The sequence below is a fragment of the Sceloporus occidentalis genome, unplaced genomic scaffold (assembly GCF_023333645.1).
Source record: "Sceloporus occidentalis isolate IW3139 unplaced genomic scaffold, rSceOcc1.0.p SCAF_13, whole genome shotgun sequence".
Lineage (NCBI taxonomy): Eukaryota > Metazoa > Chordata > Lepidosauria > Squamata > Phrynosomatidae > Sceloporus > Sceloporus occidentalis.
Window position 1 is genome coordinate 4,447,258 of NW_028316993.1, and position 23,087 is coordinate 4,470,344.

At 45.7% G+C, this 23,087-nt stretch overlaps 1 protein-coding gene across 1 annotated transcript; it reads right to left on the reverse strand.

Moving 5' to 3' along the window:
* Window positions 1-1,468: 1,468 nt before the first annotated feature.
* ZFP36 (ZFP36 zinc finger CCCH-type) lies at window positions 1,469-12,819 on the reverse strand. The gene is made up of 2 exons (XM_089478249.1): window positions 12,683-12,819; window positions 1,469-4,712 (listed from the first exon to the last, which is right to left on the reverse strand). The coding sequence occupies exons 1-2, from the start codon at window positions 12,716-12,718 to the stop codon at window positions 3,642-3,644; spliced, it is 1,107 nt and encodes a 368-aa protein (XP_089334375.1). The 5' UTR covers window positions 12,719-12,819; the 3' UTR covers window positions 1,469-3,641.
* Between the last annotated feature and the right edge of the window lie 10,268 nt (window positions 12,820-23,087).

The following is a 23,087-nucleotide window of genomic DNA, read 5'->3' on the forward strand; positions in this document are numbered from 1 at the left end:
CCGATTGGAAGGGGCTACTCTTGAGGCCGGCATCTTGAATTGTACCAGGAGCAGGGGATCAGCGCCTGGTTGAGATCCTATATCCAGTGGCATTGTGTAGGTTGTATGTAGCATATGGAGTTACACGTTGTTTGTGATGTGCAACCCTTATGTTGGCTGGCAAGGTTGTGCAATGGAAAGCGTTCTCCCATGCGCCTCCCCCCCCCACATGGCTGAGCATGAGGGTGTGGATGCACACCTGCACTGCGGGCACATGAATGCCCATCACAGCCACCCACCCATCCTTCTCCATGTGCAAATGCATCCGATGGCCAAGTCCACTTCCCACTGGGTACAAATATGCCATGTCAGGCAAAAATCTCGACTGCTTCTGTTGAGAAACTCACACGGATGTAAGGGACAGACAAGATTCTGGCTACCATGCTGGCAGTGCAGGAGGGGGATGATGGGAACAACAGTTCAGAGGAAGGCTGAGGGGCTGGGTCTGTGATGGTGAGGCAGAAACACCAATTTTGTGGTTTTCCTCCTTTGATGGCTTTTTAAAATGAGCTTCCTTCTGTTTAGAGCCATACTCTCCAATGTTTCACAGGAGTTTATCACACTGGGGATAATTTCAGCATTAAAGAGAGATGAAAGCACATGTAAAGCATCCCACAAAAAAGATTTGCATCGTCGACAGTGTGAACAACCGATGCAAACAGACCTGGGATAAAACTCTGCATGCCTGGAATGTGCTTGGGATACCTTCACCTCATCAACTCCATCTTTATTCAAGTGCGGACACGTGTGAGCAATGGAACTTGCAGGGATGCGCATAGGTGTGGTTGTATAGTGTGCATAACAAACCCAGAATGATCCCTTGGAGGTTGTCCTAGGGAGGAAATATGAGAAATGTAACTTTTCTTTGAGCGCCAGTGGGATGCAGTGGTTTGAATGCTGGACTAGAATTCCAAGGGAACACATTCCCAACTTAGTCATGGAAATCTTATGGGTGACTTTGGGCAAGTCACACACTCTCAGCCTCAGGCAATTGCAAACTGCCTCTGAATAAAGCTTGAGAGCCAGGATGCGGTAGTGGTTTGAACGCTGGACTAGGATTTGGAGAGATCAGGGTACAAATCCCTGCTTGGCCATGGAAATCCATTGGGGGACTGTGAATAAATCACTCCGGCCTCTTTAAGTGTTGGGCTAAGACTCTTGGAGCCCAGGGTTCAAATTCTGGCTCAGCCATGGAAACCCAATGAGTGACTATGGACAAGTCACACTGTCTCAGCCTCAGAGGAAGGCAAAGGCAAAGTCTCCTTTGAAGAAAGCTTGCCAAGAAAACCCTAGGATTGCCATGAGACAAAAAACGACTTGACAGCGCGCATGCAATAAAATCCCAACTTCTTCCAAAAGAAAACCATGCGCTCAAATCTTGTCGCAACCGGATTTGGGAATATAAAGTGAAAAGACCACAAACATAGCCTGATCTTCCGAGCTTCATATTTATTATTCTGAATAATTATCTGCTGCATCAATTATTTTCATCAGCAATTCTCGATCAGACAAGGAATTGGAAACTTTGTTTCAAACGGAGAATTAGGGGGGAAAAACCCCAACCTTTTTTTGAAACAATCATTATTATAATATGTTTTTTTTTGCACAATGTCACTTCTTCCATATTTCACACACAATATATATATATATATATATATATATATATATATTTATATTTATATTTATATTTATATATAATTATATTATATATTATTTTGGAATATTACAAAAAAAGATAAATACAATATAAAATCTGTTTGAATAAATAAGAGTCTATAAATAGTTGATATTTTGGTTTCGCGCATCGCCTCGTTGCACAGTAAACATGAAGGGTTTCCTTTCTTTGTTTTCCAGAACAGTGACACACGCACACATATTAACGCTGCAATAATTATATGCAGGTGGTTAGCATTTTGACACAGATTTATAAAAGGAAAAGGAAAAAAAGGCACACTTGACTCCCTCTTGACTCCCTTTTGTGGTTGCTATTGAGGACTGCTGTTCTTTGGTTGATGATACTCAGCAGCGCAAAGTATGTGCAAACTTGGAGAGCACACAGTTAATTTAGAACAAGCTTGGAAATTTTGCCTTTTTTTGGATTGCAAATGCCTAGAATCCTAGGAAATAATGGGAATTTGCAGCCCGTTTAAAAACAAAAGCAACATTTGCAAGTTTGCCATCAACATTTGCAATCAGCTGGATTTATTCAGGAATTGATTCATGGTTAAGTCTCCTAAAATCAAGACTTGGCTTTTCTCTTTTGATAATGAATCCTTTCTCCGGTGAATTCCAAATGCCTCCAACTCTTTATCTCCACATTATTGGCATTGCAAATCTGTTTCATTAAAAACAACCACATCAGACTGCAATAATTTCAAGAATTCCCAAATTATCTGGGAGTTCTCTTCCCAATTCTTTCAGGTAAGTGAAAGAAGACGGGCAAAGTGGAGGAATCTGAATTCTCAGAGAAGGGGATTTTTCGGATGACACAAACCCTGAATCAGAGCCAACTATCCCAAGGAATGATCATAAGCTCCCTCAGTTTGGAAGCCTCATCCAGCCCAGCTCTGGACAAAAAGAAATATTATTTCTGGTTGATCCAGGTTGAAATTGGAGCAATGCTTTGCATTCAACAGTATGCTCTGGATTGAAGGCTTGACTCCAAAGGCGTCTCAATCTCAATCTCTAGGACTGAAAACGATGAGCTATTCGGTGGAGTGGTTGCAACTGAGACCCAGTGGATTCCTCCAGAGGAGACCACAAGGCCTGGCGAGGTGTCAGGGAGATGATCACTACCCAGTGGATTCCTCCAGAGGAGACCAAAAGGCCTGGCGAGGTGTCAGGGAGATGATCACTACCTTGCAAGGTTGTTTTTAACATTTCAAATGCTTAGGGATGGAAAGAAAGAGAGAGAGAGAGAATCCCAAGTGGGGAAAGAGATTAAAAACGCAGTCACCCCATTCCTGACCCAAAGTTCTCAACTTTTTGGTAAAAAATGAGGGAAGGGGAGGGCATTCACAGTATGTTATTTAAGCAACAAGGTATTTTAAAATTCCAAAAAGCTTTGTTTTTAAATAAAAAAATCTAGAACCAAGAAAGAAAGACAAAAAAACAGCTGTCCAAATGATAACTCTTGGCTAAACTCTTGGAGAACGGCGAAAAAGAACTTGGCCCACTCTCCAAAGGCAATGGCCCGCGCATTGCTAACCACGGCAATACAACACAACTCTTAAGGCACTAAATCTCAGGAGGAGAGGAATATGACAAATCAGAATGAATTTGGATTTCCTGAAAGGCACTCGGATGCGCTAAGGCAGGAAAAAGAAGGGGGAGAAAAAGCCCTCCGGAGCTCTCTTAGGTCTGCCAAGGACCTGATAGTGCATTGCCAGGGATAGGCATCACCCTGGCTTAAATACCTGGAGCAGGCGCTGCTCCAAAGATGCCACCTGGGCATCGATTGGGAAGGACGGAGCAAGAATGCCCACCCTCTCCCCATAGAGACAGGTGTGCAATGTTAAACCTGCCTCCCCTTACACTGCAGTGACAACAACAATAAGAAAAACTCAATGTTCATAGACACCCCTCTCGAGTCCATGGGCAGCTCACTCGGAGACAGAGATCCGGTTGAAGATGGGCAACCTGTGGGCGCTCCCCGCTGTCGGCCCGCCGGGGGCTTGCATGTCGAAAACGGGCGAGTCGGAACCGCTGAGGCTGCTGGAGCTGCTGTAGGACTCCGGGTCGGAGAGAGAGTTGGAGGACGGGGTCCGGGGCAGGAGAGAAGCCGTAGACGTGGTAGGAGTCCCAGGGGCGGCGGCGAAGTAGTCTCGATGGTTCTGGAAAGGGGATACCAGGTTGGCCGGCTTCCCGCCACCACAACGGCAGGAACAGCACCCTCCAGATACCGGGGCGGGAAGCGATTCACCCAAAGTGGAAAGGAGGGAAAGAGGGTCAGAGTTCAGGTGGCTGAAAGTAGGGGAGAGAAGGTCGCTGGAGGAGGCCGGTGGAGGTGAGACGGAGGGTGCCCGGGCAAAGGAGGCCGGGTCAGGGATGCTGGGCAGAGGTGAAGAGCGGCGGGCGGTAGGCACCCCGGAGTAGCTGACGCTTTGGCGGAGAAGCTGTGGCGATGAGGAGGACGAAGAGGAGGCCGAGTGGAACTGGGCCTCTTCGGGATAGTGGATGAAGTGGCACCGGGAACCATAGGGACACTCCCCGTGGAGGTAGAACTTGTGGCACAGCTCCGTCTTGTACTTGGGGTGGCGGCTGACCGAGCGGAGCTCAGCAGTGCCATGGGCAAACTGACACTTGGCCCCATACTTGCACTTGCCTGTCTCGCTGAAGGTGCGGCACAGTTCCGTCTTGTAGCGGGAAGATGGTGCCGGAGCCAGAGAGGGCAGCCGGAGAGGTGGAAAGCCCGGCGGTGGAGGCGGAGGGAGGGCCTTCCCTTCAATGAGGCTGACCGAACGATCGGGTCGCAATGGAGGACGCCGTCCCGGGTCTCCCAGGGGGCGAAGCTGCTCAGTGGCCGGGCTCCAGTGGCTACGGAGGGGCCACACGGGAGAAGGGTCTCCGCTGCTGCTGCTGTACGGCGTGTCCGAGGAACAGGCGGAGTGGCGCCGAGAGAGATGCGGCCCTGACACGTCCTGCTCTTCACTCAGCGACAGATTGAGCAAGTTCTGTGGAGAGGAAGGGATAGAAAGCAATTAGCCATGATTGTTAAAAAGCCCAGAATTTGAACACAAAGCAGGCAACAATGCGCTTGAATCTCTTTCACCACCAAAAATTGCAACTCCATAGAGACACTTTCTTATTGTCACAACCAGGTCTGGGAAAAGGCCCTTCTTTCTGGCCTGCCAGAAGCAAAGGCCTTTTCCTGGACTACAGCACAATGGCTGGGCATTATGAGAGCTGCAGTGCCCCAAAAGGACCTTTCCCAACCTGGGTCTCAAATGCAATGTTTTCCACGTGTGCAGACAGACAGCAACAGGACGCAAATGGATCCCTCCTTGCCACAGATAGAAAAGTGAATGGATTGCGGAGCACTCATTCACATGTTCAAACCACTTCTTGAGCCAGCGTCCCTCCAGTGACAAAGATGCATGTGCAAACATGAACTTTGTCCCTAAACCAAACCCACTTTAAAATAAAAATAAAAACCCACCCAATACAGCTAAAATAGCCAGGACTGAGCGGATACAGCAATACACTTCCCAAAATATCAGTTCCATACTCAAAGAACACGAAAACTTCCACCCACTTTGAAAAAAGCCCTCACCCCTATCATTTCGGAGAGAGGATGTTTGGCACCGTGGCAGAAGGCAAGGTGGGAGGAAAAATATAGGGAGACAGATTAAGATGGGTTTTCTAAAGCAATCCAAGCAGCAGAAGCAGCTAAGCAAAAAAAGGGATGATGTCAGGTCTTTTAATATAGCCTTGTGTGAGCTGGGCTGGTGTTATTTTTAAAAGGCGTTCATTCTGGTGGGGCTGAAAAGCCAGAGTGGAACAGCTGGTCGGTCAATGGCGACCGCAGAGCCAGAACGCAGGGCGGGGGCGGGCGCAAGGAAGGCTGCACCTACCGCAGGCACAGGATTGCATCACCAGTTTTAACTTGCTCAGCATGATCCACTTGGAAACTGTCTTGCACAAGACTCCAGACAAAAGGACGGCGATTCCCAGGGCTACTTGCGCATTCTGCAAGTCACTCCGGAGAACACCTTGGTGGATGGGGCCCAGTCTGTTGCTGTTGTGTGCCTTCAAGTTGTTTCCAACTTATGGCAACCCTACAATGACCCTATAATGTAATGGGGTTTTCCTGGCAAGATTTGTTCAAAGGAGGTTTGCCATTGCCTTCACCTGAGGCTGAGAGGGTGTTACTTGCCCAGGGTCACCGAATGGGTTTCATGGCTGAGCAAGGAACTGAACCCTGGTCATACTCCAGAGTCACAGTCCAACACTCAAATCAAAGTGTTGTTCTTTTATTATGGGACTTTCATGCTTTGGACCTTTAATGTTGTACAGCACTATCTTAAAGGTTTGCATACATGCATATTTCAGTGAACAAAGCCTCTAACAAGGAAACTCCTTGTTACACCATGCCAGCCCCTTTGTCAACCCATTTTCCTCATCCTCTATCTAGCTGGCAGATTTTTAGGAGCACTGGCATTGGGGGTCATTGTGAAGGAGGGCTGGAGCAATACAGGTTTTTCAATATCAGGTTGTAGCAATGTGTTTGCAGTAAGCAATGCAATGAAGCTTAAGGTGGGGGAAAGATGGAAACTGCTCTAAGCAATTGTAACTGTGTTGTGCCTAAAACAGGTAAGGTCACCAGCAGCTCTGTCCAGAATCTCTTATTGTGCATGCGCAAATACCAAAAGGAAGAGAAGAGATGAGCCTGCCTTGCCAAATCCACGCAGAGAGAGCATGGGTCTGTAAATTTGGACACCAAAAATGGAAATCGTCTTCCAAACTGAAAGGTGTGCATTTGATGGGGAGAGGATTTGGAAAATTGGAAGGGATTGTTCCAGGAGGTGGAGGAAGGCTTGATTTAAAAAATACCAAGTGGAAGTTTGAAAAGACTGAGCAAGAAGGAAACACGGAGTTGATGGAAGATATATGGCCGGGGTGCAAACTTCACAAGGCCTTGAAACTTGACTTTAAAGTCAAGGGATTGAGAGCCAGTGCAAAGGTTTTCAGGACGTGCTTCAGGGCCATGAGCCGCTTCTCGGTCTTTAGGTCCCATGCCTACAATAAAATTTATCTCAGGCAAATATCTGTTTCACAACCCAAGGGCTGGACATTGTGCATTGTTTTAAAAGGCAACACCTTGGATTACGAAGTGGGGGGGGGGAACGACTATTTTTTCTGACCATTGCAGTCCCTCTTGCTTTTTTACATTTGTGGCAACACACAAGCAGCACATACTTTTCCATCTTGCACAAACATCCTGCTGTCCAGAGCAGAGTGCAAAAGGAGCAGAGGAATGCAGAGGTCGCCAAGCCACATATTATTATCATTATTTTTAAGAAACGCTACCGCCCACCGTTTCCTGGAAAACTTCCACCAATGTCCTGGAGACATAGCCCTTCCCTGCCTTGGAGTAACTAAGAAATCAAGGAAGGGCTCCATTTCGAAAGAATATGAACACTGACGTTGAAGAGGAAACAGGCCAAATTCGGACAACTGGAGGGTATGAAGTGAGGCCCGTTTGTGCCACGCTTGGAGCTGGTTTTAAAACACTGGGGCTAAGCTTCCAAAGAGTCATGACAAGCAGTAAGACAGATGAGAGAGGAGTTTGGAACATCAGTTACATCTTTCCCAGCAACTCACAAATCTCAGCTTTATATATATTTTAAAAAGCCAAGCTCCATCTATCTCTCCAATCTAAACTTTTAAACTCATGAACTTTTAAATTACTCCTGGTTTTAACTTATTAATAGGGTGCAGGCAACCTTCAAGTGACGCCTGCAGAAGTTTCCAGCGGGCCCCAATGCGCCCTGGTGAATCAGAGGACTTTTCCAAAACATGTTGGGCACCTTTATATATAGATAGGGATCTGTTGCTCTCTTGGTTTGGTTTGGTTTCCAATATTACCACTGGCTCTCCCCCTCTTCTTCTGTTTTTTAGCCTTTCGTTGGTAGTGCAATGAAATGGGAGCTGGATGAACTGCGACACCCAGAATCCTTCAACCAGCATGGCCAATGCTCACTAGCCATTTTGGCTGGAGGATTCTGGGAGGGCTTCTTTTTTGGGGGGAGGTTTGCAACCTTTTCCTACTTCTGCTGTTGGAGGTCATCCAAACATATAGTTGGCCCACCTTATCCACTGATTTTTCCTATCCAGGGATTCAAGCATCCACAGTTTGAAAATATTCCAAGAAATTATAAATTCCAAACAATAAACCTCCATTTTCCATTTTATATAAGGGTCATCCTTTCACCTGCCATTGTATTTAATGGGACTTGGGCATCCATGGATTTTATTAACCCAGCCCCAGTTGATAACATGGATCCTCTGTATTTATTTGAAGGTTCTGGAATCTGCTATGTAAACCTGGCAGCAAGTGCCTCTCCAGTATTTCACAACTCCAGCGTTTCACAAACTTGCAATCGTTCCCAGATGTCTTCTTCCAAAGGGTGGGGTCCCCTAGACTCACTTGAATGGAATGACAGAATATCCCAGGGCAGAATGTCCAGAGACTTTAACCTCCATCATCCCCAGCAGCCATAATCGTACTGGTTGGGGATAATGGGAGTAGTAGTTCCACTGGTTGGGGAAGGTTGGAATCTGTGTCAGGAAGATCAGCCACATTGTTTAGGATAAAATGCCCCAAACGGGCAGGTTGAAGGGCATCTGAATCAGAGGGATTTTAAGTTTTCTGTTTTGCAAGGTACGCAGTAACTAAACTTTTACAAGGAATATGGATGCCCTTCACGTTACAGGGATGCATTGTAGGCTCAAAAGAATGGGATCTCTTTGATACGACTTGTAAATAGTCACCCACTTCAAAGAAAAGGGGTCTTTTGGAAATTGGGTGGAAATGGGGATGGTCCCTCTTTCTGGGCTACAAACAAATGGCACTTTTTTGTGGATTTATTTGCAAGGCTGCTCTACTGACATGGACCCAATTTCAAGGGAACAGATAAGGAGCAAGGAGGAAAGTATTTAATACTTTTAAGGGACTCAACTTCAATTAAAATCACTTATTAGAGTGTTATATGGATGTTATGTTGTTAGACCCTCCCAGGTTTTACAGGTGAAAGCCAGGACATGTGTGCCCAAGCAACCTTAGAGCGTGGTCAAGGTGGCAAAGGTTATTAACGATAAGTAATAGACAGGCTAGGAGATGATGCAGCAGTTTGCTTTTGGCTGAGCCAACCGGGAAGTGCAAGATTCTGCCCTCTCCATAGAGATAATGGAAGGCAAACAACTGAAGCAAGCTGTGAGCAAAGTGGGAGGAAGAGGAGAGAGAAACCAGACCATTTAAAAGACATGGCGAAGTGGCACGACGGAGGGTTATCTGGGCCTGTCCCTGCCAATCTGAACAGTTGGAGGCCATGCATTGCACATGGTCAGACCTATGCAGTTATTTCTACCAAGGTCATCATATCCCATTCTCTTCCTATGGACACATACTTTGGAGAGCATCTCCCAAACGTGGCTTTGTTCTATTCGGTGACAGACAATAAATACCATGATGGAAAGAAATGGATGACAATCTGCCTGGGATAGGACATTAAAAATAGCTTTGTAGCAGGGCTGGCAGCTTATTTGGGAACCGGATGGAGAATCAGTCCCCCTTAATATAATAATAATAATAATAATAATAATAATAATAATAATACAGTAATAATTTATCTGCTGCCATGGCTGCATCCTAAGGAACTCTTGGGTTTGTACTTAGCGAGCCACTATAGTTCTCTGGCTGGAAATACTAAGTTCACCTCCCTAAACTGCAAATCCCAAGATCCCACAGAATGCAGACATTGCAATTAAAGTGGAATCGTTGTGCTATAAATTGTTTAGTGTGACAGGGCCCTGGCTTTGAAAGGGAGCGGCTCTTGACCTCAAAAGCCACCCTCAAACCATTTTTGAATTTACGGCTCTATTGTTTCCTTCTACGCCTTGAAAGGTGGCCCAGCAAAACACCCACAAAAAGGTTGTGTCCTCTGCTTCTCTCTTGTCTTGCTGGCTCCTGGGACTGAAAGGCGGCGAGTGCGAAGGAGGAACCTGTCTGCTTTGTAGCGCGGCGACAGGAGGAACCTGTCTGTGACATAGCGCCGAAGCCACAAACCATTATTAATAATGCTGTAATAAGAGATTAAAAGCACTGGCCTTCCGGTTTCTCCATCGGCCGTGTCGGCTGGGGAATTCTGGGCGCGGTAGTCCCAAAATAAAAAGAATTGACAACCCTGGGTCACCCAATGGGTTTCGTCACGACTTGGGGGCTTCCGTATCCAGGTCTTTGACCTGAGCCAAACCACCAAAGCCCATACCTTCCAACATTTCACAGACGAAAACTGGGATTCAAGTGGCGAAGCAACATTAGAATGTGGATACGATGGTATTAGTTATTAATAAGGAGAACAGGCAAGCAAAGAGAGGATGCAGCGGTTTGCTTTCTCCCAAGCCTACTGGGAAGTGAAAGATGCTGCTCCTTTCCTAAAAGTTTAATAAGCCAGAGCTACTTTTGCACATTAAACTCAGCTTGGAGCAACTAAGCCGAGGACAGTGGGAGGAGGAAAGAAACTGGGACGCTTTAAAAGCAGCTGAAAAGGTGGGACAACAGAGGATTATTTGGGACTGTCCCTGCCGAATCAGCACAGTTTGAAGCTATGCTACAGTATTGTGACTGCACCAGTCTGAAAGGGCAAGGGAACATATGGCCTCCAAATATTGCTGTAATGCATCTCCCATGAACATAAGCTTGCTTAGACAGTTGGTCCTCTGGATCCAGGGATCCTTTAGCCACAGATCCAATATATATATATTCCAATAGCCAAATCTTGGTTTTGCTTTTTTTATATGCTTTTATATGTACTATAATTTTATATACTGGTCACCCTTTGACTATGCTGTTGGGATTTGAGTATTTTTGTACCCATGGAGTACAAAAATACTCAAATTTGGTCCCGGAACCAAACCTCAGCAGATACCAAGGTAATATTTTTCACATTTGCAAGAGAAATTCTGGATTCGGCATCCAACGCAGGCAGGCCTTGGTTGCTTTTCCAAGCGACCTTTGGCAGGTCAAAACGGCCGCGAAAACAAACTGATGCAATGCAGGACAAGGAAAGAAGGGTAGGAAAATAAAGAGAATTGCGAAATGGCGAGGCTTGAAGGGCCTGTTTCGCCAAACGCACAAGGGCTGGCTTGTTCGGGGTTTTTTTGCAAGCAGCAAGGAAAGAAGAAGAAGAAAAAATTATCCGGCTAGGAAAATAAAAATGCTGTTCACTCCAGGAAGTGAAGCTGGTGTCGTCGCCGAACCCGTGCCGATTCGGAGTAAACAGGAAGGAGCCACCTTTCCTTCTGCTTCTAGAAGAGAGATCGCCAAAACTCCCCTCCCTGCAAATATATTCCTCTTTGTATACAATACAATACAATATATGTTTATATATAATATACAAAGACAACCAGATCTGTGTTTCCAAACCCATCTCCAACCTCAGATTTTCGAGAAGCTGATTTAATTCCATTTTCCAGGAAATTATCTAAGACTAGGCACTTTTTTTTATCATTTATTGGAATAAAGAGAACTGCTGGGATCCATTAAACTGCACCAGAAAAAAAGGTCCTTTTGAGACTACAATTTGCAAAATGCTCCCATCTCTATGACTGATCTCCAAATATCTCTCCAAGACTGAACCCCAAAGATGTCAAGGATAGCGTTTAGCAAACCAGGATTATATGCCCAGGTTTTTTACAGATCTGGGCAAAGAAGGAACGAAAGGTCAAGGAATACTCCGAGTTTGACATCTCTGCATTTGACGTTTCAAATATGTTTGAAAACATCGAGGGAGTTCTCTTGGATGAAATGTTGCTGCTCCATGCTTTTTGGCCAAATGTCTGCCATGGAGCTCTCTGTATCTATAAAAATATCTGTTTATACAGATGAGAAAGCACCTTCGTATCTCTAGAATAAACACAGATATTCGCGTAGAAAGTAATGTACGGAAGAGCAACACGCAAGTTGTTGGAGAGGCTAATACAAAGAAACCAAATGGGGAAACTAAGGGTCCGCTCCCACTATGATTTAAAGCGAATGGCCAAAATAAGACTGCCGTTCCTGTTTGAAACCGGTTCCGATCCTAATCCGATCGTGGTTTCTGTCTCGATAAAGCGAGGCAAACCCAAACAAACTCAAAGTTGAAAGGGCCGATGTATTTTCCTCCCTTCGAGATGCAAAGCCCACTTATTAATCATTGCTTTTAATTCACATTCGGATGCAAAGTCTGGGCAAAAGGCAAACCGATTTGCCCTAATACTAGCGTGAGAAGCGTTCTGCGTGAACCCAAAGCTTGCTACTTTTCACATCCCTAAATCCCTTTGCAGTCCTTTTCTGTCCCCAAAGTTGAAGGAAGGCATTGGAAAGGATAATTTCTTGGTTCCCAAAATGTCAGAAGGTAGAAGAAAAGGGGGCAAAGGTGGAAAATGAAGGGGACAGAGTTTGAGAAAGTGCCTTTCTTGGACCCCAATTCCCCAAATCCTCAGCCAGGTGGGCAGGATGATGGATGCTACAGTCCTATAATCCTGTCCTCTGCCATAGTGAGGACAAGAAAGCAAAGACAAATGGCAGATCGGGGATAAGAAGGGACAGAACCCTGGAAAAGTTACTTTCTTGGACAGCAGCTCCCAGAATCCCTGACTGTACTGTCTGGGGTATTCTGGGAATAATAATAATAATGATAATAATAATTTCCCTTCTTTGGATGAACAACCCCAGAATCCCTGGTCAGTCAGGCAAGGTGCTGCAGATGATGGGAGCTGCAGTCCAAGAAGGGGAGCCAGGAGGAAATCATCATCATCATCATCATCCCTTGCTTGGACAACCAACCCCAGCATCATCCCTGGTCAGTCAGGCAAGACAGGGGATGCTGGGTGCTGCAGTCCAAGAGGCAGCAGAGGGGGCCCTTAGGGTCTTGTTACTGACCTGGTAGAGAGTATTGACGTCCAGGATGGAGCTCATGGCTGCTGGCGGGTGCTGGGTTCCAGAGATGTCCTGCTCTGCAAGACCTGCCCTGAGTGCCTGGCTCCTGGGAGCAGCAGCAGCAGCAGCAGCCGCCTCTTTCGCTGGCTGGCTTTGCAATTGCAGCCCTTGCGCCCAGCTGGGGCTTTATAGCTGCAGCCAGAAGGAGGGCAGGGCTGCCTAGTGGCTCCTCCCAGCGACGATGAGCTCATCATCAGGGGAAGGGAGGGAGGAACAGCTGGGGCCAGCGCCAAGGGCCTCCCAATCCGACGCAGATCCGCTTCGCCTTGCAGCCAGTGCAGACACGGACTCAAGAGGGGGTTTTGCACAGGTCTATCAAAAAGGGTGCCTTTTTTTTTGGGGGGGGGGGGCAGGGCATCCCTCCAAACAAACACACACAGCCTTCCCTGGCATGCTTTTATTTTATATTTTATTTTATATTTTATATTTATTTCATTTTAATTCAGTACAATTTAATTTAATTTTTATTTTATTTTGTTTAAATTTTTATTTATTTATTTATTTAATATTTTATTTTTATTTTTATTTAATTAATTCAATTTAATTAAATATTTTATTTTATTTTATTTTATTTTAAATTTAATTTAATTTTAATGTTATTAATTAATTATTTTATTATTTTTATTTTTATTTTATTTTAATTCAGTTCAGTTCAATTTAATTTAAAATTTTAATTTAATTTAATTTAATTTAATTAATGTTATTAATTAATTAATTTTATTTTTATTTTATTTTAATTCAGTTCAGTTCAATTTAATTTAAATTTTTATTTTATTTTAATTCAATTCAATTTAAAATTTTATTTTATTTTAATTTAATTTAAATTTTTATTTCAGTTAAATTCAATTCAATTTAAAATTTTATTTTATTTTATTAATTTTATATTTTATATTTATTTATTTATTTATTTTCATTTTCATTTTCATTTCATTGCGCATCATGCGCAGCCTTTTCCCCCAACCGGGGGCCCAAGGAGGCTCCCAAAGACAAAACGTTAAGAAAGCATCCCAATGAAAATGTCCAAGCGAGGATTGAAATGATCTAGTCAACATGGTATAAAAATGAATTACGTATATATATATATATATATATATATATAGAGAGAGAGAGAGAGAGAGAGAGAGAGAGACACGGTGTACTAAAACAAAATGACAGGATTTGCCCATAGGGAAACATAGGGGACTGCTTGCCCATAGGGAATCATTGGGGAATCCTTGCCCATAGGGAAACATTGGAGAACACTTGTCCATAGGGAATCATTGGGGAATCCTTGCCCATAGGGAAACATTGGAGAACACTTGTCCATAGGGAATCATTGGGGAATCCTTGCCCATAGGGAAACATAGGGGACTGCTTGCCCATAGGGAATCATTGGGGAATCCTTGCCCATAGAGAAACATAGGGGACTGCTTGCCCATAGGAAATCATTGGGGAATCCTTGCCCATAGGGAAACATTGGAGAACACTTGTCCATAGGGAATCATTGGGGAATGTTTGCCCATAGGGAAACATAGGAGACCCCTGTACTTGCCCATAGGGAAACATAGAATATGTTCATCTTGTGAGTCCCTTTATGGGGGAAAAAGTGGCATAGAAATGAAATAAATACATTCATAAAAATAAATAGACTTGGCCCGCTCCCTCCAATGGATTCCAGCGGCTGATCATTGACAGCCAAAACAATTGTATTGAATTATAACCCTTTCGTTGCATGACATAAATTAATATATGTCCTTCCGGTCCAAATTTGGACCAGGTTCTTGTCTGTATCCTCACAATTGCAGAAACGAAAGGGAAAGGACACAAAGATGCAGCAGACAAAACACATCTTTGGAAAAACAGAAACCGAAAGCTTTAGCACCGCAAAACACATTGACCAGTTACAAACGTTTTGTGTGGTATTTCCAAATATTTGAGTGAGTTGGAGGAGATGGTTGACAATTCCAGTCACAGGAGCATCAGAGAAAGGCCCCTTTTAAAAGCAAATCCCAAACATACCCTAATAGTATCAGTTGCGCTTTCGTAACCATAGGCAAAAAAGGTGACTACTTTGTTTGTGTTTGATCAGAAACCATATTTTTTTACCAAGGGGGGGAAACCCAGAACTTTATGAATATGTGTCACATTCTTATCTTTATTGAAAAGACTTTAAATCCTCAATTTGGAGATGAGCCCTGTTTGCACCGAAAGCAGTCTTGTTGCACCTTGCAAAATTTCTCTCCTTGACTCTGTTTCCAATCATGGGATTTGTAGTTTGGGAGGCATGCAAGCTCTCTGGCAGAGAATTCAAAGTACCTTTCCCTAAAACTATAAACACCGGGATCCCATAAGAGGGAATGGTGGCAGATAAAGCAGGGTTTTTCTGTCTGCCTTCATGTTGCTTGTCGGTTTATGGTGACCCCATGAATTTCATAGGGTTTTCTTCGGCAAGGAAGACTCTAGAGCTGTCTTTGCCAGTTCCTTCCTCTGGAATAGAGCTTACAGTACTTGGCATTTGTTGGTGGTCTCCCATCCAAGCATTAACCAGACCTGACCCTGCTTAGGCCTAGATTAAATGGGAGATGGTGTTTTTAGGAAATTTTGGCCCTGTGTGTGTCTATGTGTCTTCAAGTCACCTGTCAGTTTTTGGCGAACCCATGCATTTTGTAGTGTTTTCTTAAGCAAGGGATCCTCAGAGGCGGTTTTGCCAGTTCCTTCCTCTGAAATAGAACCTGACCTAGTTGGCATTCGTTGGTGGTCTCTCATCCAAACATTAACCAGGTCTGACCATGCTTATCCTAGAAGATCAGGCGGGAGATGGTAGTTTTAGGGGATTTTGGCCCTGTGTCTATGTGTCTTCAAGGCACCTGTCAGTTTATGGCGACCCCATTCATTTCTCAAGGCTTTCTTAGGCAAGAAGTCCTTAGAGGTCCTTTGGGGAAGAGTTAGATAGAAAATACATGGATTCGGTTTGCATCAGATATGCTGTTTCCAATATGGAAAACAATGGGATTTGCACATGCATTTCTGTGCAGAACAATTCCTCGAAAGACTTTGCAACATGAGGAAGATTTCACCGCTGAACCGTTCTTCTTGGTGGGGTTTCCCAAGTGTGAGGAAATCCGTTCTCCTGCCGGGATTCTTTCCAAGACGCTTCTCTGTGGTATTAAACCTCCTTCGGTGTCAGATTAAAATGAAGGATGGGGGCGGGGGGGCTGGGAGAACAGAACATTTCGTTTTTCCCCCTCTGACACTTTGCTGCCTCCATCGTTCCCGATCGGACATGTCCCAGGGATTTCCAACAGAGAGGACATTTTCGAAATGAAGTTCAGCCCCTTAAAAATCCAATATTAGACCTGTAATGCTTTCCCCTTGCTCTTTGTCCATTCCCTTGGAATTGGCCCAAAATGGGTAGAGCCCTATTGCAAATAAATCCATGGGAGATGCTAGTCCTTGTGCCATTTGTTTATATTCTTCTGTGAAAAGTTGGCGAGAGTGTGTCCCTTTGTACGAACACATGTCTAAAGTATGTGACCGAAAGCGCATAGCAAAGGGCCTAGAAATCGTGGAGGGCTCTTTGGAAAAGCCAAAGCCCTGAAAAGGAGATGATGCTCAAAGCAAAGGTCAACTCTGTCCAAGGTGTTTTGTTTGCAAAGAGCAGGGCCTGGTTTGCAAAAGAGGAAGAAGAAGAAGAGGAGGACTTTTCACTTTGGTCTGTTTTGATTTCTTTTTCTCAGGTGACAGACGTGACTCACCAGCATCTGCCAGAGAATTGGGTTTCATGGACTTGTCCTTTTCCTTCATGTTGGCATGACTTGGCACAACCGAAGGGGGCCCCACAGAGAAACGCAAGCGAGGGAGAGTCTCCATTTCCTGGAGGTTCAAGGAAACAACAGAAAGCCTTGTTTTCTCTCTGTGTGTTTACTTATCTGTGGAAAGAATGAGTAGTGAGTTTCTCTCCATTCTCAGCTAATTGTGACTACGGAGTTTCTGAGATTTCTCGTCTCTTCGGACACAAATAGCTCTCCGTTCTGGCTCAAGACGGAATAAAATGTGACTCAGTAGTTGGGCACGTGCACTTTCTCTTAAGAGCAGGGGTAGGCAACCCTTTTGAGCCGGGGGCCGGGTAGCTGTCCCTCAGACAACTGGGGGGCCGAAGCCAAAAAATAAACAATTAAATAATTTTTTAAAAATTAAATAAATAAATAAACCGGGACAAATGTAGGACAACATTTTCAAATGGAGGGCACTTTTTAAATAAAAAATGGAGGACACGTGAAAAAATTTGCTGATTTTTAAAAAAATGTTAAGATAAATGCATGTTTCTGAGGCTTCTATTGACAATTGCCCCCCAAAAGGCCCTGGCGGCAATCGGCGGCAGGACTGGGCTGGGGCCGGTCCCAAGGCCTCACCGGGCCGCATCCGGCCCGCGGGCCGCAGGTTGCCTACCCCTGCTTAAGAGAGTTGAAGGCATAGCACACGAAACATGCACTTTAAAACTGCTTCTTCCCTAACAATTCACCTTTACAGGACGAGTCAAAGCTTAAATATACACATGGCAATATTTCAATCAATTGGTCAAATAATGGAGGACCAACTGTGCTTGGCACAGGGCGCATTAAAGGAGGGTACCTCACTGACTTTTAGATTCTTCAATAGAAATCAGAATCTTTGGGCGTCAAATGGCCTGGCGAGAGCGGCAAAAAAGGTGAAAATTATCCCTCCTGGATGTTCTTTTGGGAAGAACTCATATTTTGGGAGCAAAAATAGGTGTTTCCTTTTTGGAGGAGGGTGCAGTGGAGAGAGTTATGGCCATCCAAGTTCCCCCAAAGCGATAGTGTGGCCTACCAGCCTCTTCCAGTTGCCCGTTCCTGATGTATATCTTTCAAATTGGGGGAATCGGGGAATGGCTAACCCTCCAGATGTTGTTGGACTCCACCAACCCTTTGCCAGTAAGGCAGGGATGTTGGGAGTTGTAGTCCACCAACATCCAGAGGGCCACAGGCACTAATGTGTGCCCCTGGGCCCTGCATTCCTCCCCAAGGAGCAGAGCAATTGTGCGCATTTAGTGATTTTGCATTGTTTTGGCTTCTTTCACCTGGTGGAATGCTTGGAACATGTTGGCCTGCTCTCTGGCGTGGGTCCGCTTGCCTCTGCCTTGCATCATCCCAAATTCCTGACTCAGAGCAGCCATAAATGGGTCGCTGCAACATCTCCCCCAGAGGATAAGAATGTGGAGAACCTTGCAGGCCAGCGCCTCCTTCGACACATCTGGGCAGGATGAAACAAGCAAGGCGTTCAGGAGATAAAGCAGGCCAAGCAAGGCGCACAGAGACTCTGCCAAAAAGCAGGGCTGGGCTGAGAGAGAGGGAGACCTGGTTGCGTGTGTGTTTGCGTGTGTGTAGACTCTAGGTCCCAAATTTACCATCACACACACCAGGTATGCAGTGCTCCCAAACCAACCAGGAATTGGCAGATCTAATACAAAAGTAACCCAATGCCCACTTTCTAGGGTTCACTGTAGCTGGTGTTTTGGGGAGTTTCAGGAAAGGCTGGGGAGTTTAAATGAAGTGATTGGTCCTTCTTGGGAATTCCCACAAGCAGAAACTTTGCCTCTCTGGTTTTGCACCCCATTCTTTTCTTCATTTTGGGGGGATGGCAGCCTTTTTAAGGGGAGGCTGGCAGTGGTGAGATAGCTTGCATGCTTTAAAGTGTTTTGACTTGGGCCAGGGACGTAGCCAAGGGGGGGGGGTTTCTTAGGGTCCGGACCCCCCCCTTCTATTAGAAAAATGAATGGTGTGTGCTGCTACACCACCGCACCCAAGCCCCATTATAATGGTGGTACTTAGTCTGGACCCCCCCCTTCCTAAAATCCTAGCTACATCCCTGCTTGGGCTGTTTTAGATTGGTAAACCGCCTTGAGTCCCTGTACTGGGAGGAAGGCAGGATATAAATAAACATAATAATAATAATAATAATAATAATAATAATAATAATAATAATAATAATAATAGAAAGGGCTAGATTCCTTTCCTTTTGGAATCCCATAGCATTGCTCCTTGGCAGTTAAAGTGGTGCCAAACTGCATTAATTTTGCAGTGCAAATACAGCCTAGGTTTTCGTTACGTATGGTTCAAATACCCCAAAGGTGCCAGATCCTGTCTGACCTTGGAAGCTAAACAGGATCCAGCCCAGTTAGTACTTGGGTGGGAGATGGGCAATATAACCAGGTAGGCTATAGTGTGGTGCGGCGCATGGTGTCATGCCAGCCTGGGAGCAGGGTCGGGGTGTGCGTCATATGGATACCACACCCCAACTCAGCCCCCAGGCTAGCCTTACTGGTCCATCTGTACAGCCCCTCCGTTTGCAGCAACTGAAGTAAGCTGAGGACAACAGCCTTAAATCTGCGAGACTTGAGGAGTAATGTTGAGGACAAGGTGACTTGGAGGTCTCTCATTCATAGGGTCTCTATAAGTCGAAGAATAATGTCTGTTTGGGGTTAAAATGCAGGGAAGCCTCCCCCACCCTTCCTACTCCAGATGTCTTGCTGGAAAGCTGGATCCGCACTGCCTGAGCTGGATTAAGTGCCTGCCCTTCCGTCAAGGTCTGAGTCAAAGCCTGGGCTTTAAAGGGTGACTCACTTGGGCAGTTCTGCAGAATCAGATCCCACTGTCCTCCCTCCTTTGGAACAAAACAACAACAAGAAGAAAAAGGTCCTGGCTTCTGAATCATAGCAGCTTTTAGAGGTGATGATTCTGCTGGCCCTAGGAAAACAATGGGCAAAACAATAGGACTGGCGTCACGCAAACCCCATGGCAACAGGGAAAGGGATCTCCTCAATGAGCCGGTCACACTGATCCCAAATCCTTGAAAGCGTTCACATCCCTGAAACTCCTTGCGGTGGCACCGAGAACCTGAAAGCAAAACACCTTGATTTGAATCCTAGTGCTCATCCCATTGAGATTGATCTGTATGTGTTGATGCGCCATTCAGGAACTGGTTCAATGGATCCACTCTAGCTGTTTGAGCCAGTGTAATATATTGGTTTGAGTGCTGGACTACGATTCCGGGAGACCAGGGCCTCATTCCCACTTCCTTTTAAACCAGATCGCAATTCGGTTTGAACCGGTACAAATGACCCTGGTTCCCACTTAAATCTAATCGCTGAAATGATTCGGTGAGGGGGGCCCATGCACCAGACCCATTTAACCCACATCTTTTTGACGCTGATTTTTTTTCTGCGTCTTTTTAGATAAATCAATCTTGCGCAAGCGTAAACCAGATGCGGATTGGAATCGATTTAAATTCGCCCATAAGATGCATTAATACAGACACATGTGTGCTCATGGTCTGTGTTTTCATGCACCTGTCCACCCAGCACATCTCTTCCTCCCTCTCTCTGTCAGGCAGACATAACATTCTCCAATGCACACATAGCATGGGTTTCCCCACTAGGACTCCTTGCAGCTCAAATGTTAACAAGGTGGGTTATATTTAGCTTCCTGCTGCGGCTGCAGGACCGGATGTGCTATTCTTGGCTCCCCTTTCCTTTCCCTTCCTCCCCGCCACTCATGCCAAGGTGATGTTCCATCTTCTGGACCCTGTGCACCATTCTGTGCTCCCATCGCTTATGGGTAGGACCCCTGACTCCGTGACAATGCCACGCAATAAACCACAGGCCACAGAGGTCACATCTTTAGCAACTTGGGCTGGTCCCACTGTTCCCATTAACTGCTCACGTCCGACCCACTTAAAACCAGTCTGCAAATGGTCTTGCATTGATGACAAGGGGAAAAAATAGAGGCTGTAGACACCGAAATGGGAGGTGCAATTGCTGCCTTCTTTCCATCCAGGAAAGAACCAAGAAGGTATATGTTTCCTTCAAGTTTTTTAAAAAAATAGTAATATTAATATTACATTGTCAATAAAACAACGACCTGCTTCGACAGATATTTACAACATGGCGATTATATACATATAATCCCAAAACGAAGATACTCCCAGGACTCATTCCCACTACCTTTTAAACCGGATCACAAATCGGTTTGAACCGGTTTCAATGACCCTGATTCGCACTCAAACCAAATGTATGAGTGTGACTGGCCCATGGCACCCAGTGGGTTTCATGACTGAGCTGGGAATCGAACCCCCGTCTCCAGAGTTGAACCGCCCACTGGGTCCATATGTCTCAAAACTGTGGGGAAAGTGTAAGACACAGGCCACCTGCAGCCCCAATGCTATCTTTGTGGCCCTTACAACCCTCTCCAATATAATTTTGCCAGCAATTTGCCATCCCAAAATGACCACAAACTGCTCAAAATTGCAAAATACACAGTGTTGACAAAAATTGGCTGAAAACCAAGTACTGTAAAAGTAAAAGTTGAAACGAGGAGTGGTATAGTTGGCCCTCCATATCCGCAGATTCTGCATCCATGGATTCAACCATCCACGGCTTAAAAAATCCCAAAAGCAAACCTTGATTTTGCCATTTTATATAAGGGACCTCACATATCTATGCCATGGTGTATAATGGGATCTTGAGCACTCAAGGATTTTGATATCCATCAATGCTGGTGGTCCTGGGACTAAATTTCAGGTGGTACCAAGGGTCCGCTGTATCGCGTCATATCTAGTTGCAAATTAATTTAATTGTCAATGAAGGGAGATGGGGGTGAAAATTGGCCCCCGCTATGGGCACAGTTGCTCACCTCTGGTGCACTATTTTCTATGGACCTTTTTCTTTTTGCAATGACTCATGTTCAATTGTGGTCTCCTATGACGCCTACATCTCTTTCTCATGTTGTCAAGCCAGGTTTCACCCATCCTCTATCTGAACTGTTTATGTATTTTTTTTCCTGCCTAAGTGTAGTATCTTAGTACACTGTTGTGTTGTGCATCTTCAAGTTGTTGCTGACTTACGGCAATCCCAAAACAAAAGCTATCACAGTATTTTCTTGGAAAGTTTTGTTTGGAGGAGGTTTGCCCTTGCCTCCTTCCTCCAAGGCTGAGAGTGTGTAACTTTCCTAAGGTGACCCAGTGGGTTTTGCAGGGCCAAGCACAGATTTAAACCCTGGTCTCCAGAGTCATAGTCCAACGTTCAAACCCCCTTGAATCGTTCCTTTAAAATTTAGACTACACCCCAAAGCCAATTTGACCCCAGCCACCAGCTCCTTGAGGTTTCATTTACAGATGGAGAAAATGAATCTTGCTTGCTTTGGAGCGAAACTAGCATGCTTTCTTTTGCCAGTTTGGAAAGCGTACCAAAGCCAATCCTGCTCTTATTCAGAACGGAGCCGGCGACATTCTCGCCACATTTTATGTAACCTTAGAATTAAGGGAATCCGAAACTGGGGTCAGATCAGGATTCCTGTGTGTTATCTCTCCCGGTGAAAAGGCATAGCCTTGGATTAGCCTGGGAGCAGGGGATGCCTGTGGTGGCTAACCCCTGCTCCTTTAATAGCCATAGGAGGGTGGGGGGAGGATAGGGAAGCGGGGGATGCCTGGGCCGGGGATAACATCTTTGCGAGCGGGGCTCCAATTGAGGTTGTGTGGGGCAGGGGGAGGTATGGCGGTGGGAGAAGGGACTGGCGTTCCAGGGGAAGGCGTGATAGATGCATCATATCTATCCCGCCTTCCTGTCCCCCTCCCAACCAGAAGGACCTGAGGGTCACTCCAACCGTGCCACAAACCCTGTCGCTGCTCCTGTGCAATGCCAGGTCTGTCAACAACAAGACCCACATCCTCCAGGATCTGCTGGAGGACTCTAAGTGTGACCTGGCTTGCATTACCGAGACCTGGCTGGGGCCTGAAGGGGATGCGGTGTGGGCTCAGGCCCTGCCCGCTGGGTTCTCGGTGAAGGATCAGCGCAGGTTAGGTGGGCGGGGGTGTGTGTGGCCTTGATACATAGGAACACCGTGTCCCTCACCAGGAACCACATCCGACAGACCTCCTATATCGAGTGCATTTACCTGACCCTAAAGGCTAGGGACAGTCTAGGGATTCTGTTAGTGTATCGGCCACCCCGTGCATTAGCGGACTCCCTTAACGAGCTGACACAGCTGGTCGCTGAGCTGATGCTGGAGACGCCCAGGCTTCTTGTCCTGGGCGACTTCAACATCTCCCTCAGGGCCAGCCATGTTCCACCCGGTGCGGCTCGGGAATTCATGGATACCATGGCGGCCATGGGCCTGTCCCAGCTGATACAGGGTCCTACGCATTGTGCGGGTAATACTCTCGATTTGGTCTTCTGTTCGGATGCGGAAAATCCGTGGGTGGAAATAACTAATGTTTCCCCCCTGTCATGGACGGATCACTTCCTGGTAGAGGTGAAAATCAAGGCTTCTACCCAGATCCCCCCCGGGGGTGGTGG